Genomic DNA, 19,082 nt, shown 5'->3' on the forward strand with positions numbered 1-19,082 from the left:
AGTTATTAAGTTATTGGCTTTATTACATTTACATTTTTATGTTATTGGCATTTATTACTTAATTGGCCACTATAACATTATTGGTTGCTACACACAGCCTCCATTATGTTTAAAGTAAAAGATGTGGGTCATTCTAATCACAGTCCCTAACATATTGTGTTTTGTGTGTGCAGGCTGAATGGCTGTCATCTGTCAGAGAGATGCTGTGAAGCTCTGGCCTCAGTTCTCAGCTCCAACTCCTGTAGTCTGACAGAGCTGGACGTGAGTTCCAACGATCTGCAGGATTCCGGAGTGAAGCTGCTCTCTGCTGGACTGGGGAGTCCACACTGTACACTGGAAACTCTCAGGTCAGTTTTACTCAATGGTCAAACAGTTACACCACAAGTTCCACATCAGAGGACGGTTATATAACTCATCTTATAACTCAGTACCTGTGATGACCACATCCGTGATTTTGTATCATTGGAGATGGAACACCTTTTGATTAGGTGGATATTGTAATACATCCATATTCCTGCCACCTATCAATTATAAAAATAAAAATGAGCTCAAAATATAATTATATTGCCCCCCCACTGTCCCCCGTATACGGGACGGTGATAGTTTAGAGCAGGGTGAAGTACATGGGGTCTTTGGAGGGTCTTACCCCTAGTTGGACACCTCAGACCCCCTGAAAGCCTCAACAGAAACATCTTAGAGGGTCTCTGGAAAGATATAAAAAAAATGATTTGAAACTTGCAATTGTCACTCAAAACGTGTTTTAAAGCTTAATATATCCAGTGGGGGTGTGCACGGGTACACGTGTACATGTGTAACTTGTTAGTAAATCATAACTATTTAGGAAAAATAAGTAAGCGAAAAACCGTAAAAATAAATTAATAATCACCGCGCCATTGTTTCAATGGGAATCGCGACGGTCCATACTTTCAACATAAAGTTTACTTATTTATAATTCGATATTCGTCTCAGCCTTTATACAACAGATACTCTAGGGCAGCGGTCCCCAACCACCGGGCCGTGGCCCGGTACCGGGCTGCGGGACATTCCTAACCGGGCCGTAGGTTAGTAGGCTACGACATGAATAAATAAAATAAATAAAAAAGAAACGAAAAAAAATAATGCAAAATACATGCACACTTAATAAATTCAATTTACTTCGCAATACTGTCACTCTTTTACATGCCATAAGTCTATATGCAGTAGTTAGATTGCATATAACATGTTTGCATTTTTGGCAAGGTTATAAGTTCTTTTCTTAGGCATAACTGTCTGTCTGTCCCGTCCTCAACACGTATTGGCTTCAGCGGCTGCACGCGCAGCCTAAGCTCACTTCACTTGTTCAGACCAGCCTGTAAGCTAGCCTGTAGCTCAGACACCCAGCTAGGTTGGTCGGGATTGCTAGCTACCTCTGCGCTAGCCCGGAGCACCTGTTCGCCTCTACCTCGTTGTGCATATCTCCCGTCTGCTTTCTTCTTTTTCTCTTGTACCTTTCCACTTTGAGAAATACTCATGATCTATATTATTCAAAGTTCAAGTTGTAGCTTTAGTTTTCTTTTTTGTTTCTTTGCTCAATTGGTCGCGAGCGCCTTTCGTTTGCTACCTATCGTCTCATTAGCATACCGGAAGTCAGAACTGCCTCTTTTTATGGACATTTTCAGGAGTTATGTTAAATATTTAGTTATCTGAACTCTAAGTAAGTCATATTTTGATCAAGATCTACTGTATTGAAATTTAATTAAACTAATAAAACATGTCTTATGACAAATTTCAAACAAGAAATGCATCACTGTTCCTAACATGTTTTTTTTTTTTTATTGTTTGTTTGAAGGATGAATGCCTGCCATCTGTCAGAGAGATGCTGTGAAGCTCTGGCCTCAGTTCTCAGCTCCAACTCCTGTAGTCTGAGAGAGCTGGACGTGAGTTCCAACGATCTGCAGGATTCAGGAGTGAAGCTGCTCTCTGCTGGACTGGGGAGTCCACACTGTAGACTGGAAACTCTCAAGTCAGTTTCACTCAATATCTCAAACAGTTACACCACAAGTTCTACATCAGAGGACATTGAGCAGATTTACCGGGTTAGGGTTAACGGGTCTAAATTATTCAGTAGAATATGTCCTCTCAGGGGTTAGGCACATTTTCTACTGGTGCCAATAACTTTTTAATTGGGTGGCACCCTAACAAATGTGGTCGGAGCCCTTTATTAGACTTGAGAATGTCCTTGGTCACGTACCATCCATCTGTGTCCATACATGTGAACAGATTCACTCACTTTTAATAAGTTTTTAATGTTTTGATTGCATAGGGGGTATTTTTCAGTTTTTACCGCCAGCGCCTCAGCATCAGGGGTCTTTGAAGGGTCTTACCCCTAGTTGGACACCTCAGACCCCCTGAAAGCCTCATCAGAAACATTTTATAGGGTCTCTGGAAAGATATAAAAAAAATGATTTGAAATTTGCAATTGTCACTCAAAACGTGTTTTAAAGCTTAATATATCCAGTGGGGGTGTACACGGGTACACGTGTACACGTGTAACCGGTTAGTAAATCATAACTATTTAGGAAAAATAAGTAAGCGACAAACCGTAAAAAAAAAATAATAATCGCCGCGCCATTGTTTCAATGGGAATAGCGATGGTCCATACTTTCAACATAATGTTTAAATGTTTATAATTCGATATTCGTCTCAGCCTTTATACCACAGATACTCTAGGGCAGCGATCCTCAACCACCGGGCCGTGGCCCGGTACCGGGCTGCGGGACATTCCTAACCGGGCCGTAGGTTAGTAGGCTACGACATGAATATATAAAAAAATAAATAATTATAATCATGCAAAATACATGCAAACTTAATAAACTAAATTTACTTCGCAATACTGTCACTCTTTTACATGCCATAAGTCTATATGCAGTTGTTAGATTGCATATAACATGTTTGCATTTTTGGCAAGGTCATAACTTATTTTCTTAGGCATAACTGTCTGTCTGTCCCGTCCTCAACACGTATTGGCTTCAGCGGCTGCGCGCGCAGCTTAAAGGGGACTTATTATACCACCAGGTGTGAGTGTGATTAGCCTTACAAGCCGTTTCGAAAATCTGCCTAATATGACATCACTAGTGGGTGTGTCCACCTAGATCTGTGCTGGATAGATGAGCAATGTTTACTTCAGTCCACTGGGTAGGCTGGTAGATAGATCTATCCAGCACAGATCTAGGTGGACACACCCACTAGTGATGTCATATTAGGCCGATTTTCGAAACGGCTTGTAAGGCTAATCACACTCACACCTGGTGGTATAATAAGTCCCCTTTAAGCTCACTTCACTTGTTCAGTTCAACAGTAGTGTCACACTATGAGCTCAGCTCAACCTGACACTCCAGAGGGGAGAATGACGACTGTCTTTATACTGGCAGATAAAATTGCTGCATTTAAAGCCAAGCTTGATTAGTGGGGACAACGAGTGGACAGGGGAGTATTCGATATGTTCCAAACATTAGTGGGGATTTTGGGAGAGACTGAGGCAGGGCCCATTCTCTCGCAGCTGGTGCGCGATCACCTTGTTGCGCTTTCAAAGGAATTCGAACCTCACTTCCCATCCTCCAAAGTTCCAAGGCGAACGAATGAGTGGATCCGCAACCCATTAGTCAATGTCCCGAACCACTTGTCAGTGCAGGAGGAAGATCAAAACAGCAAATGATGGTGGTCTTAAAAGTGTGTTTGAGCAAACCTCTCTGGCGGGTTTTTTAATCAAAACCAAAGCGGAATATCCCGAGATATCCGTAAAAGCGCTGATAACGTTGCTTCCATTTCCCACCACGTAGGCTTACCTATGCAAGGCCGGGTTTTCCGCATTGACTGGAACTAAAACAAAATTCTGCAATCGATTAGACATTACAAACACTGTCTTCCATCACCCCCAGATGGAACCTTCTTGTTGCAGGGAAACAAGCACAGGGCTCCCACTGATTAAAATGAAATGTAGCCTATTCTGTGGCCTCACAAACGCGCCAAACTGACATATTGTGTTGTGCATGTTTACACTTGATAGATGTTACTTCAAGTTTAGTTAAATATATTATTATATATATTAGTTCATTTTTCACTTGTTCAAATTCACGTTCTTTTTTAAGAGTTTGTTACCTTCACTGTTCATTGTGCAGTGTTCAACACTAGATGAAAATATCAACAAATTGGTAACCCCTGCGCAACATAACCCAACACCCCCCCCTCTGTGCGCAATCTGTTTTCGTGGTGCCCAAGTTGCCCGGGCCGCGGTGCCCGTGGTTCCCGGGCCATTCATTCATTCGTTCACGGGGCACGGCGGGAGTCGCGGGAGTGCCGTGGTCCCGGTCAAGGATGACGGGAGACGAGGCCTCTCTCTCTCTCTCTACTGTTTCTGTCTCTGTCTCTGTCCCTCTAGTCTCTCTCTCTCGTCGCTCTGGAAGTTTAATTGGGTTTATTACAGTGATGGACAGTGCCGTTAGCCAATCAGAAGTGAGACATTTGCATGTCATGACTATTTTAATATTTTTTTCACCAAAACCGACTCAAGAGGACATTCATTGCTACTAGTGACCACCGCAAAATCAATGAAAAACGATGCATTAATAGCTTTAAGCAATGTAACACGAGTGTGACTGGGGTTGTTAGTTTATTAAAAATAAATGATAGGGGGGGGGGGGGGGGGGGCAGAGGATCAGGGTAAGTTCAGGTTTGCTCAAAAAAGATTGAGAACCACTGGTCTATAGCATATAACCGCGTTGTCTGATTACAGTTTAATTCATTTTTCCCAATTTACCAGCTCTCGTTTTGAAGAATAATCACTGCACCATTCGTTTCAATGGGAATAGCGACGGTCTATACTTTCAACATAAAGTGTACATATTTATAATTTGAAATCTGTCCCAGCCTTTATACCACCGATACTATAGGGTCTATACTAGCATATAACCGCGTTTTCTGATTACAGTTTAATGTAACAGTAAGCTGAAAACATCCTAATTAACACCGCAACTGCAAATGAACCACGTGGAGATAACCACGGCAACCGGTCAAACAAAAGTTATTTTTTGCGATCATTCTGCTCGCGCATCGATAAACAAATAATCCCCCTATAGCGCGACTGCGGTCCATTAATTAATAAAGAAACGGTTAACCGTGTACACGAAAAAGTAGGGGTCGTGTAAACGTTTACATTTTTTTGTAACCCCCTAATATCCAGTACTCATTATCTTAATCCACAAATATGGTCCCTTCAATGGACCAGGAAGTGCTTCATAAAAGGACCTTCTACGTCATCAAGGCAACGCCACCTGTGTTTGGAGTAGGACTTTCACTAAGTGGTTGGCAGACTGGAAAAACACAGGATTTTACGTGTGTGTGTGTGTGTGTGTGTGTGTGTGTGTGTGTGTGTGTGTGTGTGTGTGTGTGTGTGTGTGTGTGTGTGTGTGTGTGTGTGTGTGTGTGTGTGTGTGTGTGTGTAGCTTGTCTGGCTGCCTGGTCACACAGGAAGGCTGTGCTTCACTGGCCTCAGCTCTGAGCTCCAACCCCTCCCATCTGAGAAAGCTGGACCTGAGCTACAATCACCCAGGAGACTCTGGAGCTGCGCTGCTCTCTGCTGGACTGGAGGATCCACGCTGGAGACTGGACACTCTCAGGTATGGAGAGGACAGCTCACCACTCAGGGACAAAGTCTCCTACTAGGATTCATGCTGCTAGATGAAGTGGTTTGAAGAGGCAGCTGTCACTCATGTTGTGTAGAACGTGATGAGACAACAGATGATGAAGGTGAATGTTTCAACATGCTGCTCTCACTTTGTTTCCCCCCCAGTGTGGAGCACGGTGGAGTGTGGAGGCTGAAACCAGCTCTAAAGAAGTGTAAGTGTCTGTTTGATTCATCACATCACACACTCACTATTGAGACGGAAAGTCCATCCACACAGCAGGAAGTGAGGTCACATCCTACTGGGAATGAAGATGATGGCTGACCTCATGTATCTTCCGTATATTAATACTGTCGACCATCACAGTTAAACCTACTTGTATAAAACCCAGCAGGTATTACATTGTTACATTCAGGGGGGGGCAACCGGGCTGAGGGGGAGGACTAGGGGGGGGAGGGGGGTGACCGGGCTGAGGGGGGAGGGGGGGTGACCGGGCTGAGGGGCCGGTGAGGGGGAGGGGGGGCTGTGGGGGGGGAGGGGGAGGGGGGGCTGTTGGGGGGTTGAGGGGGAGGAGGGAGGGGGGGGCTGTGTGGGGGGGGGGGGGGTGACCGGGCTGAGGGGGGGGGGGGGGGGGGGGGGGGGGGGGGCGGTGACCGGGCTGAGGGGCCGGTGAGGGGGAGGGGGTGCTGTGGGGGGGGTTGAGGGGGAGGGGGAGGGGGGGTGAAGGGGCTGAGGGGGGAGGGGTGTGACCGGGGTGTGACCGGGCTGAGGGGCGCAGTGAGGGGGAGGGGAAGCGGGGGTGAGGGGGCTGAGGGGGGGAGAGAGGGAGGGGGGTTGGTGAGGGGGAGGGGCTGAGGGGGGGAGGGGCTGAGGGGCTGAGGGATGAGGGGGGGGGGGGGGGCTGAAGAAGAAGAGAGAGCGATCACAAAAAGAGTCTGAAAGAGAATAAAAAGAAGAAGAGCAGCCTGGATCCAAGGAGAGATGTTTGTTGTTGATCTGTTCATAATGTTGTTGTTGAGGTGTGTGTATCTATGAATGTGTACATATGTATATGTATGTATGTGTTCATATCTATGTATATGTACATTAGGGCTGTCAAAATTGCTCAAAAATGACATTCGAAAAAATCACGAATTCGAACTATTCGAATATCTGGTTGCCTATTTTACGCAGTTGCCGTCAATATGTCAATAATGCGACAAAACCATGGTTCAAATTAGTGGGATATATATATATCCTATATATAGGGCGGCGGCTTCCTGCTGGGCATTTCCTTACTTTAAAACGAGGGACATCGCGAACAGACGGAGGCTCATTCACAAAGCAGTTAGGCGCTTGTACCGCGGGAGTGTTTTTTCACATTTGAATATTATGAGGGACATCGCGAACAGACAGAGGCTCACTCACAAAGCAGATAGGCGCTTGTGTAACCGAGCGTTGGCACTTAGATATTTATATGACAAGAATGACACAAGCGTGGAAGGGAAAATAGTCTCGTTTACTTAGTGCCTATCAGAAGTCACCCAGTCACAGCGTGAGAGCTGGGATACCTATATCCAAGTACGGAAACCCCGAGGGGATAAAATACATTCGCTCTTCACAATACTAGTCTGTTACACTTGTACCGCGGGAGTGTTTTTTCACATTCGAATATTATGAGGGACATCGCGAACAGACAGAGGCTCATTCACAAAGCAGATAGAGGCGCTTGTACCGCGGGAGTGTTTTTTCACATTTGAATATTAATTTTCACGTTCGAATTCGCGTTTTTGGATACATTTCGAACGAATATTCGAACTTCGAATATTCGTTGACAGCCCTAATGTACATAAAGCGCAGGAGAACAGTACTTGTGATGAGGATGAAGAGCGGTTCAGCAGCTCATCATGTCTGGTTCTCCCTCAGATGCCTGTGACCTCACACTGGACCCCAACACGGCCCACAGAGACCTCTCTCTGTCTGAGGACAACAGGAAGGTGACGGAGGTTGGAGAGGACCAGTCGTATCCGGATCACCCAGACAGATTTGACTCCCTGCACCAGGTGTTGGGTAGAGAGGCTCTGACTGGCCGCTGTTACTGGGAGGTAGAGTGGGAAGGAGTGGTTAGGATAGGAGTGACATACAGAGGAATCACAAGGAGAGGAGAGGGTGGTGACAGCAGGCTTGGAGAGAACAACAAGTCCTGGAGTCTTTTTTGTTTTGATGATTGTTACTCTGCCCGGTACAACGGTACAGAGACATACCTCCCTCTCCGCCCCGCTGGCTCCACCAGAGTAGGAGTGTATCTGGACCGGCCTGCTGGCTCTCTGTCCTACTACGAAGTGTCCCCAGGTGGAGGAGGGTCCCCAGACACACTGACACACCTCCACACCTTCTGGTCCTCCTTCACCCAGGAGGACCTCCTCCCGGGGGTCTGGGTAGTGGAGGGCAGTGTCTCTGTGATCCCTCAGCGGTAGAGGGGGGGGGGGCCCGGCGTCGGTTATAGAAAAAGAAAACGGGCGCGGGGGAGGAGGACACACACACACCCGCACACACACGCAGGCACGCACAGAGAGGACTGATGAGTCAGTGTCTGTGTTTACACACAATTACATTGTGTCTGTCTGTCTGTCTGTCTGTCTGTCTCTCTGTCTGTCTGTCTGTCTGTCTGTCTGTCTGTCTGTCTGTCTGTCTGTCTGTCTGTCTGTCTGTCTGTCTGTTCTTTAAAGTATAGCATGATAAACCATGAAAATACTTTTAAGATCTCCCATAATTTATTATTTGTAATGTACATAAAATACCTATTGATGGTTCATCTTTGTATATTTTCAGACTTCACCAGTTTTGGTCTTAAGGGCTCTTATATCATAATTGTTGTCATAATCCTGATTTGCAACCTGATTTAAAGCAGATTTTATGTTTTATTCTTAATAACCAAGAGGTCTATGGGATAATGTTGCATGTTGTAAATTACTTTAGGCTGAATCTTGATTTTTTTGGGTTCCGTTTGGAACCAAGTGGCTGCAGAACATGTTCAGTTATTAAAGATACGTGCACACCTGTTGATGATTTGTAAAGTCTGCTGCTTCTATTGTTTTAGTCCTTGTGTTTATTGCGTACATGTAAGGGACTATTTTTCTGTCTCATTTGTTAGAGAAGCATAATTGCAATAAACAACTCAGTGGATCCAACTGAATGTTCTCGTGTGTTCAGCCGATGATTTCTTGTTTTATTAGTGATTAATGCTTCCATCAGTGCCTTAAGAATAATAAGATATTAATCACAAATTAAAAATTGAGCAACAAATGTTGTTCTGATATTATTCTGGGACCTCCTCCCTGGGTTTTGGTTGAGGGGGGGGGGGGGGGGGGGCTCTGTGTCGGTTGTAGAAAGAAACCACAGACAGACGACCGGACTCTGTCTCTGTCTCTCTCTCTCTCCCTCCCCCATCCCCCTCTCCCTCCCCCCACTCTCTCCCCCCACCCCTCTCTCCCTCTCCCCCCCCCCCCCTCCAGAGCGTCCGCGGGTGTCTCTGCTCCAGAGGACCCCCTCCTCCCCAGTGGTGTGCCATGCTACAGGCTTCTACCCTGACAGGGTGGTGGTGTTCTGGAGGAGAGACGGCCAGGAGCTCCATGAGCAGGTGGACCCCGGGGAGGTCCTCCCCAACCACGACGGGACCTTCCAGGTCAGCGTGGCCCTGGACCCCACGGCCGTCCCACAGGAGGACTGGGGGAGGTACGAGTGTGTGGTCCAGCTGAAAGGCATCGAGGACATCCCCACCCCCCTGGACCCCGCCCTCATCAGGACCAACTGGGGGAAGACTGGGAGGGACGGAGGTAGGGGACACACCTCCACCTCCACCTCCACCTCCACCTCACCTCACCTCACCTCACCTCCACCTCACCTCACCTCCACCTCACCTCCACCTCACCTCCACCTCACCTCCACCTCCACCTCACCTCCACCTCCACCTCACCTCACCTCCACCTCCACCTCACCTCACCTTACCTCCACCTCACCTCCACCTCACCTCCACCTCCACCTCACCTCACCTCCACCTCACCTCACCTCCACCTCACCTCCACCTCACCTCACCTCCACCTCCACCTCCACCTCACCTCACCTCACCTCCACCTCACCTCCACCTCACCTCCACCTCCACCTCACCTCACCTCCACCTCCACCTCACCTCACCTCCACCTCCACCTCACCTCCACCTCACCTTACCTCCACCTCACCTCCACCTCCACCTCCACCTCACCTCACCTCACCTCACCTCCACCTCACCTCCACCTCACCTCCACCTCACCTCCACCTCACCTCACCTCCACCTCACCTCACCTCCACCTCACCTCCACCTCCACCTCCACCTCCACCTCCACCTCACCTCCACCTCACCTCACCTCACCTTACCTCCACCTCACCTCCACCTCACCTCCACCTCACCACACCTCCACCTCCACCTCACCTCCACCTCACCTCCACCTCCACCTCACCTCCACCTCCACCTCACCTTACCTCCACCTTACCTCACCTCCACCCCTCCTCCACCTCACCTCCACCTCACCTTACCTCCACCTCACCTCACCTCACCTCCACCTCACCTCACCTCACCTCACCTCACCTCCACCTCACCTCACCTCCACCTCACCTCCACCTCACCTCCACCTCACCTCCACCTCCACCTCACCTCCACCCCTCCTCCACCTCCTTGGGGCCCTCCTCCACCTCCTTGGGGCCCTCCTCCTGATCTCCTGCTCTCTCTTCCCCTGAAGGGCTCCCGGGGCCCTTCCTCATCGCTGGCTCTGTGGCGGGGGCCCTCCTCCTGGTTGGAGCTCTGGTCCTGGCAGGAGTCTGTTGGTACAGGAAGAGGAACGGCGAGGAATATATATAGTACTTCATCACAGTAATATGTTTTGTACTTTATCACAGTGATAGTAATATTATAACAGTACCTATTCATCAGTCATAGTAATATTATAACAGTATTCATCAGTGATAGTAATATCGTGAAAGCCCTATCATGCTGTGGGCTCATGATGAGGTAGTGAGCAGTGAGGTGCTGATAGATGGTTGGAGCTGACCTGTGCTCCCCTGGTGTTTAGAGCTGAATGATGAAGAGGCTTCTCGTTGGAGGATTGATCATCATTCATAATCCTGACCATCAGGCGTGGGGCTCAGATCGCCTCAGACTCAACGACAACACTCTGACTCCCTTTGATCTGGAAAACAACAATTAATCCCTAAGAAAGCTTAAATAAATGAAATCATTATCTACTCTTATTACAGTATAACTAAGTGATTATTACCAACTAAAATCACTGTCATATTCCATTAAGTTGTGCATTTGATAATTTGATGAGTCATTGGTTGACTCGCCGATCTGTAACTGATTCTTTGAAACCATGGCAACATGATCTCCCTCATGAGCGGCCATCTTAGTTAGGATGCGGTTGCTCACCGCATAACGTTGGTTTAACGTGTGGGTTTATAATGTTTAAGATGTTTAATATGATATTATTAGGATTATTAAGGGGCCGTAATCCAGACCGTTGATTCAGACTGTCCTTGGCCCTAATTAATCCTTCTTTATTACTATATATATATATATATATATATATATATATATATATATATATATATAAAATAATCATCATCACATCAGTCTTTTTGGAAAATATTTTAGAGTTGCTGGAACACACTGGTTTTGTGGGATTTATAATTAATATATTACAAGCTGTTTTTTTCTTTTTGCTGTCAATAAAGTTTCCAACTCCCAATTCCAGTCTGCTTATTTCATGTTGTGGTAGACTCTAACTCTTCAGGGCTCATTTTACAGGCTTAACGGAATCTTCTCCACTTTATCCAAGACTGTGTTTTATGTCCCACCACCTCTCTGTGGTCATGTGATGCTACAGACCTCTCTGTGGTCATGTGATGCTCCAGACCTCTCTGTGGTCATGTGATGCTACAGACCTCTCTGTGGTCATGTGATGCTCCAGACCTCTCTGTGGTCATGTGATGCTACAGACCTCTCTGTGGTCATGTGATGCTGCAGACCTCTCTGTGGTCATGTGATGCTACAGACCTCTCTGTGGTCATGTGATGCTACAGACCTCTCTGTGGTCATGTGACGCTACAGACCTCTCTGTGGTCATGTGATGCTACTGACCTCTCTGGTCATGTGATGCTACAGACCTCTCTGTGGTCATGTGATGCTACAGACCTCTGTGGTCATGTGATGCTGCAGACCTCTCTGTGGTCATGTGATGCTACAGACCTCTCTGTGGTCATGTGATGCTACAGACCTCTCTGTGGTCATGTGATGCTACAGACCTCTCTGTGGTCATGTGATGCTACAGACCTCTCTGTGGTCATGTGATGCTGCAAACAGACCTTTCTGTAAGTTCTCAGCTGCGTCGGAACATACGAGTTTCTATCGTACCTCCCTTAATGCTGATTGGTCCTATCGTACTTCCCTGAGTGCTGATTGGTCCTATCGTACCCCCCTTAGTCAGTAGCGTGCAGTGACCCTAAATTTCAGTAGGGCAGAAACTACTGGCGTCTGACCACAACCACAATTTGTTTTTGTAATTTGTATTATTATATGCATACATAATATATTGCATTATACATCATTATATATACACAGTATACATATACTTTGTTGAGAGGTTAGGTTTATTATTAAAGGTTGTTAGGTTATAGGTTAATCCTTACGATTAAATTGACAAGTAGATACTCTAATTGATTTTAAACTAATATGAAATTGAATTAAAAAATACTGAAATTAATAATACAGAAATATAATATAAAGTTATAAAAACTGAGAAGCAATGTGATACATATACATTCACAAAAACATTTATTAACTGGCGGGAGATTCCAGAGATACGAGAGCCTCACTGCCCACGGTGTCCATGGTTACGCACAAACTTCACTCTTAAATCGTCCCAGTGTGTGTGTGTGTGTGTGTGTGTGGTCGGTCAGCATGAAACATCTGATATCAGGACGCAGTAGAGCAGGAGAGTCTCTCTGACTTTCACTTTCCTTTGACTCCTCTGGCACAAAACAAGCATACTGCACACACACAAACTCTCTCTCTCTCGCGCGCACACGCACACACACACACACACACGCAAAGTCTCTCTCTCACTCACTCACTCACTCACTCACTCACTCACTCACAGACTCAATAGATCATGTTGTTACTTTATGCAGGAGTGCGTGAGGGTCGCTGGGTTTGAATTCAACTCTTGTGTGAAGGACTGTGTGGGGTGCGTTTGTGTCTGTAAAAAAACTGTTGTGTATATTTAACCTTCATAGTAGGGTGATGTGTATTGAATATGTGTATGAATTGCAGAAAGAGATCTAAGCTATGTGGCCGGACCCCGAAGATGTCCTCCAGGAACGGACAGTTCACCTGTGGCAGCAACGGGGAAGACTGCAGAGCAGAATGATGTAACCACGCCATGTAGACGTTCTCATAGCTGGGAGGGAACTTCTTGCCCATCGCCGTCCCGTGCGTCTGGAGGTAATGCTTGTTGTTATAAAGGAAGTCCTTCCTGCAGGTGGATGGTCAGTGACTCCAACAGGTGGCTGTCGCGGTCTGGGTACCGGAGGAGGGCAGAGCGGACAGCCCGCAGCCCAGATCCATGTCCATGTTGGTGTACCATGAACCTAGATCAACTGTGAATAAAAACGCTTGTGTGGATACCGGTGTGTTATTCAGCGTTTGGATGGAGTGGGAGGTATCTTTGATGCAGCCGGGGTGTTTCCGGGAGATGGGGTTGAGGTGGTGTTCTATAAGATGGAGGACGGTGGATAGGTTCAGAGTATTAGATTCCTGGGGACGGGGGGGGGTCCCTGTTGGGGCTTAGCCCCCGCCCCTAGTTGAACTGATCCAGCCGCTGTAGTAATGTCAGACCCGTCGCTATGGGCGGGCCATAGGGGGCTGGGCCCGCCCCCCACAATGCTTGTGCCCCCCCACTTGAGGCAAAGATCTCAAAAGAAATAAAAAATAATGATAATAATATTTTATATTATTAACGCTCCGTTCACTTGCATGGGCCCTTCACAACTTCCGGCGGTGAATTACATATGATAATTCACCGTTGCCAAGAATAATTGACCGCTGTCAAGGTAAACAAAGGCTTTTTTGCCTCTAATGGCGTCTTTTTGGTATCACTCCACAAGTAGTCCGATAACTTGTCAAACCCAGCGTCTTCGGTTGCAAAGCGACATCAACGTCTTTGGCGGACTATTAAATCTGCTGGCTACGTAGGCCTACGACGTCAATGTAGCCGCTAACAGTTACCGCGCATTTTTGAAAAGTGAAGCTGGATGAGTTTTCACTAGCTTATTTTCAGTGGCGAAGCTAGACCTTTTTTGGGTGGGCTCAAGCTCACCCAAAACTTGCCTTAGACCACCCTATAATTTCGTCCTCAAATCTAATATTCTACCTTTTTTTTTTACACAAGCAATGAGAGAATATAGGCTGTACACTAATGAACAGGCACAAATGGGCTAGTAAAATCGAGCGCAACCTTCCTGCAGGAATCTCTAACCTCTGATTGGTGGGTGGGCGTCTCCTGTTTGACAAAACCAAAAACGCAGCACGAACAAACTTAACATAGTTTCAGCTGTTTTGTCTGTCAAAAAGGCTTGTTAGTCTTTATCAGAAAATCCACGATTTCCAGCTGTGTTATAACATGACCAGCTAATAATAATAATAATAATAATAATCATTTTAAAGCCTTGACATAATCTGTCAGATGACTATTAAAAGACAGTTGACCACAAGGCGATTCTATCTACGTCTCCTCTTGAATTGCTTCATGTTTTAGTCGAAAGGGGCTTGTAATGCTGCGTAGCATGATAAGGTGCCAGGAGGAGAAAAAGTTGACATGGGTGCTAATTTTCAGTTGAAAACCGCTGGCATTATTTTATCAGCTGAGGGCGTATTCATTGCCATAACAACGTGAGCTAATCAACAAGTACAACATGTTCGAATATGAGACTCATGAAAACGCCCTCAGCTTATAAAAGGTGCTGGGGGGGGGATCAGCACGAGCGGCAGACGGGACTGTGTCTTATTTATTTTAATAAGTTACTTATTTTATTTTATTTTAAATAAATATAATAAGAAGGGCCAAGTTTTACAAGAATTTTGATCATACAAAGTCATGACAGAGGGACTTGCTGTCTTTATGCATGCTTGAAAGATGAACATATATTACTTTTTTTTTAAAGGGAATAAGCTGATGAAGCTGACTGTTTAAAAATATTTTTAATTAAATGCAAACCCCAGTGAATCATATGCTCTTGTTTCTCTGTTTTGAGATTCACACAGACTTAGCAGTGTTGTTTAACTGTTACCAATTGAGTTAATAAACTGAACTTCGAAATAGTTATACGTTTTTGCAGATGTTATCTCCGCTAATTTTATTAATCTAAATAAATAAATATTAGCAGGTTCTCGATAGTAGGCTATTTCAATTCAGGGAGGGCGCAAAAAAATATCTGTCTCCTAGGGTGGGAATGACAGAAAATAATTGAGAGCCACTGGTCTAGAACATGTTGTACTTGTTGATTAGCTCATTGTTATGGCAATGAAAACGCCCACAGCTGATAAAATAATGCCAGCGGTTTTGTGTTAACTGAAAATTAGCATTAGCATTTTGCATCAGACCAAGATTTTTTTGCATCAGAAGTTTTATAAAAATGTATGGGTCCCTGAAAGTGAGACAACGTAGTTTATTGCACCCGAAATAGTGCTATGTTTCTCATATCATTAATCTCGTACATGTTGTACCAATGTGTTTCAGTAACTGTGTAAATAAAAACAAAAGGGGGAAATATGGTCAGTTTTGAGTGGAACCTACACAAAGGAGATTTAATATACCTCAAATTTGTTATTACAGTTCACATGCATGGATTATTCCTTCATCCAATTAGTATTTTTTCCTTTCATCACTTTAGTGATTCAGAACTGCATTATTTAGCTGACACTGCCAGCTTTTGGCTTAGACATACAACAGCATAGTAACTAATACTAACTAATAACTAAATCACCCGAGGGGCTCTAGGGGGCTCCAGGGGGGGGGCTTCTCTTACGGTGGCTCGGGAGGGGGGGTCGGGTACGAGGAATGGTTTGGTTGGGGGCTGAGGAGGTGGGGGGGGGGGCTAGGGGGTCTGGGAGGGGGGGAGGAGAGGTCAGGGTGAGGAGGTGAGGGGGGGTCAGGTCTGGGGGAGGGTGGGGGGGCCGGAACCGGTGCTCGTACCGGGTACGTGCCCCCCCCTCGCTGCCACGTCCAAAGCCCCCCCCCCCCAAACGGGAAGCCTGGAGGGAGGAGGGGGTTAGAACAGTAAAATAATGTCTGTTTAAAATGAGCAGGTTCTGCTGAAGCCAGCGGTCCGTGCTCTGCTGGACCCTGTTGGGGGGGGGGGCTGATTAGGGCCTGCAGGTTAACGACCTGGGCCAGCCTGCTCAACTGTCTGCTCACTCCCCCTGGGGGGGGTTGGTGGTACTGCCGTGTGTCACCACGTTGCGGCGATGGACTGCTTGTGTGATTTTGAAATATGTTTTGGTGATGCGGGGGAGTGGAGGGAAGTCTTGCTGTGGGTGTGCGTGTGCTTGTGTATGTGTGTGTCCATGTCTGTGTCGGTGTGTGTTTGGAAGGAGAGATTGGACTCATGGAACATGGTGGCCCCCTGGAGATATAAAAGCTAGGAACAGAGGAGAGAAAAAGTAATAAAATAAAATTAAAAGTAGTTAATATAAATTAAGTGGGGGAGGAAGGGGTTAAGGAGATTAAAATTAAAATAAAATAAAAAAGCAGGGGGAATCTGTGGAAGGTGAAGGCTGAGATTAGGCCCGAGGCTGCAGTGTAGACCGGCCCCCCACAGGTAAGAGCAGGTCAGGGGGGGGGAGTCCGCTGGTAGATCCAGGTGGTCCTCTGGGGCTCGCTGTCCCCGAGGGTGGGGGCTCCGGCGGGAGACAATCTTAGGCACCGATCCCTTTCTCTGCCACGTCGTGGTTCAGTCCACTTCAGATTGATGTGGACGTGGAAGAACCAGAGACGTCGGAGAACCCGACGCAGTCGGGTTCATTGAGGAAAGACCAGAGACGTCAGAGAACCGACGGGTTACGCGCCATAACACCAACAGCAGAACGGTTAAGCAAATAAAGAAGTGTACAACACGTGCGTTACAGTGTGTGTAATCACACACACACACACACACACACACACACACACACACACACACACACACACACACACACACACACACACACACACACACACACACGTGGCGCTCGCACGGTCGTAGCTCATTGTCTGATTGGTGGGCTACATTCTCTGGGCGGTTAAGGCAGAGGAAGGGGAGGTAACTTGGCCCCTTATGACGACATATGGGGCCACTTTCTAAATCGGGGCGTCTGAGCTTTCATATTTCAAAGGCGGAGCAGAATACCTGGTGCTCTTTTCACACCTAACGCCATTCCTAGCTACTGGGGGACCACAGGCAGGCTAGGGGAACTCATATTAACGTTAGAAAACCCCATAAAGTGAAATGTTCCTGCCATCTCTTAGTGGGTTATATTCACAAATTTACAATACAATATTAACATTTTGTTTTATGTGATGAAAATTAAGAGTGAATGAATAATTAAATGATAGCTTGTTTATCTTAAATAGTCCTTTGTCAGATTATCAGAGGGAGGAGTTCTAGAGTTTAAAGGCCACAGGCAGGAATGACTTCCTGTGGCGCTCAGTGGTGCATTTAGGAACAATGAGGCTCACTGAAGGAGCTCCTCTGTTTGACCACAGCGTTGTGGAGAGGGTGAGAGCCATACTGCAGGATCGCACGCAACTTCAACAGCATCCTCCTGTCAAATATAAAAAAACAGACACAAACCACAGAGATAGAGGAACGTCTACGGTACAGGACTCTAGAGAAGAGGAGTGCTGAGTAGAATAGAATAGAATTTAATCGAATGCAGACAGTAGAGTAGCCCTTTGAGGCTGTGACTGTGATTAAGGGATCTACTAATTGGATTGACTCGAGAAGAATAATAGAAGTGTGTAGAATTGTATCAAATAATAGTTTGAAAGTATGCACACTACCTCTAGGCCCACAACTCACTAAAAACACTCGGAGGCTAAAAGTCATTTATAACAAAATTGACCTGGTTTGTGATCTGATTCCTATAGCTACTCAGCAATCCAGGTTATTATTATTGCAATGACCAACTTGATTTTGGGATGACAGGGGCGGCCAAATCACCTGATACACAGGTGTACTAAAATATGTTTTACTCATGCAGAGACATTCTAAAGGGCATTGACTTCCGTAAGCATCCCTAGACGAAATCAACAACTGGGCCCAAGCCGAGCAGCGCGTACCTTACCCTGCGTTCACACCAAAAGATGCATTTGCTGCCCGAACGCGTTGTCGCCGAAGTTTTGCGGCGCAGCAAAAGTTTTGCGGCACGGCAAGTTTTGCCCGCGGTGCTTCTGAATTCATTCACAACCATGGCCGACATTACGAGCATTGCATGTCTTTACCTGTTGGGGAAGAGGGAGAGACGTCGGAATGCCCGTCGTTTATGGGTTCATGAGACCATTCGGAGCCGGGAAGGCTGGTGCTGCCTGGCACCCAACTGGGTTTTGTTTGGGGTTGTTATTCTAGCCCTTTAGCATACTCATAGTTTAGTTTAACTGTAAACACAACTACACTACAGAATGCTGATTTGTGGGGTTTTTCGAGTTACTAAATAAATGTAACGGTAGTGAACTCTAGGTCACTCCAAGGGAGTAACACTGATTGGCTGTTACGGCATGTCACTCAGTGGCAACGCTGTTGAACGCTGATTGGCTGTCATCACGCGTTTGCTGCCGAAAAGTTGAAATATTTAAACTCGAGCAGCATTTGTCGCGCCGCAAAATACGTGAACGCGCCCGCCGCCCGTGCCCGCTGCGCTGCAAATCAAATTTTGCCGCGCCGCAAATCAGATTTTGCTGCCGGTTTTCTCGGCAGCAAGTGGTCTGGCAGCAAACCCGCAATGCGTCTCTACATTCACTTTGAATGGGATCGTGCTGCGCGGCAACTTTTTGCATCTTTTGGTGTGAACGCAGGGTTACAGCTCCACGATCTGGGTGAGGGGCTGACACTCGTAGTGAGCGGAGGACACCGAGCACTCCGCCCAGGGACCCTTGATTTTGCTCTCTTCGGACTTCTTGTAGGCGTTCATGCCGTATTTACACATGATGACTCAGTTGTTGGTGGAGGTGGCGACCAGGATGCACAGCCACCCGAGGCATCCCATAAGGAAGCCGCCAACTTGCGGACAGGCCATGGATTATAGAAGATCGTTCACTAAATACACGAAGTGAGAACAAAAACAAACAAGCAAATCCTAACCTCGAAAAGGAGAGAAAA

At 46.6% G+C, this 19,082-nt stretch overlaps 1 protein-coding gene across 1 annotated transcript; it reads left to right on the forward strand.

Annotated features, from left to right (window-relative positions):
• The first annotated feature begins 8,220 nt into the window (after positions 1-8,220).
• Positions 8,221-11,257, forward strand: LOC130382201 (BOLA class I histocompatibility antigen, alpha chain BL3-7-like). The gene is made up of 3 exons (XM_056589810.1): positions 8,221-8,224; positions 9,158-9,475; positions 10,415-11,257. The coding sequence occupies exons 1-3, from the start codon at positions 8,221-8,223 to the stop codon at positions 10,531-10,533; spliced, it is 441 nt and encodes a 146-aa protein (XP_056445785.1). The 3' UTR covers positions 10,534-11,257.
• Positions 11,258-19,082: the final 7,825 nt, after the last annotated feature.

This window comes from Gadus chalcogrammus, chromosome 5 (assembly GCF_026213295.1).
Source record: "Gadus chalcogrammus isolate NIFS_2021 chromosome 5, NIFS_Gcha_1.0, whole genome shotgun sequence".
Lineage (NCBI taxonomy): Eukaryota > Metazoa > Chordata > Actinopteri > Gadiformes > Gadidae > Gadus > Gadus chalcogrammus.

What these genes read in the sequence shown, in the direction of transcription:
- LOC130382201 (XM_056589810.1), top strand. An exon ending in GAAGACTGGGAGGGACGGAG is followed by an intron (nt 9,476 to 10,414) that starts GTAGGGGACACA and finishes CTTCCCCTGAAG; the next exon opens with GGCTCCCGGGGCCCTTCCTC.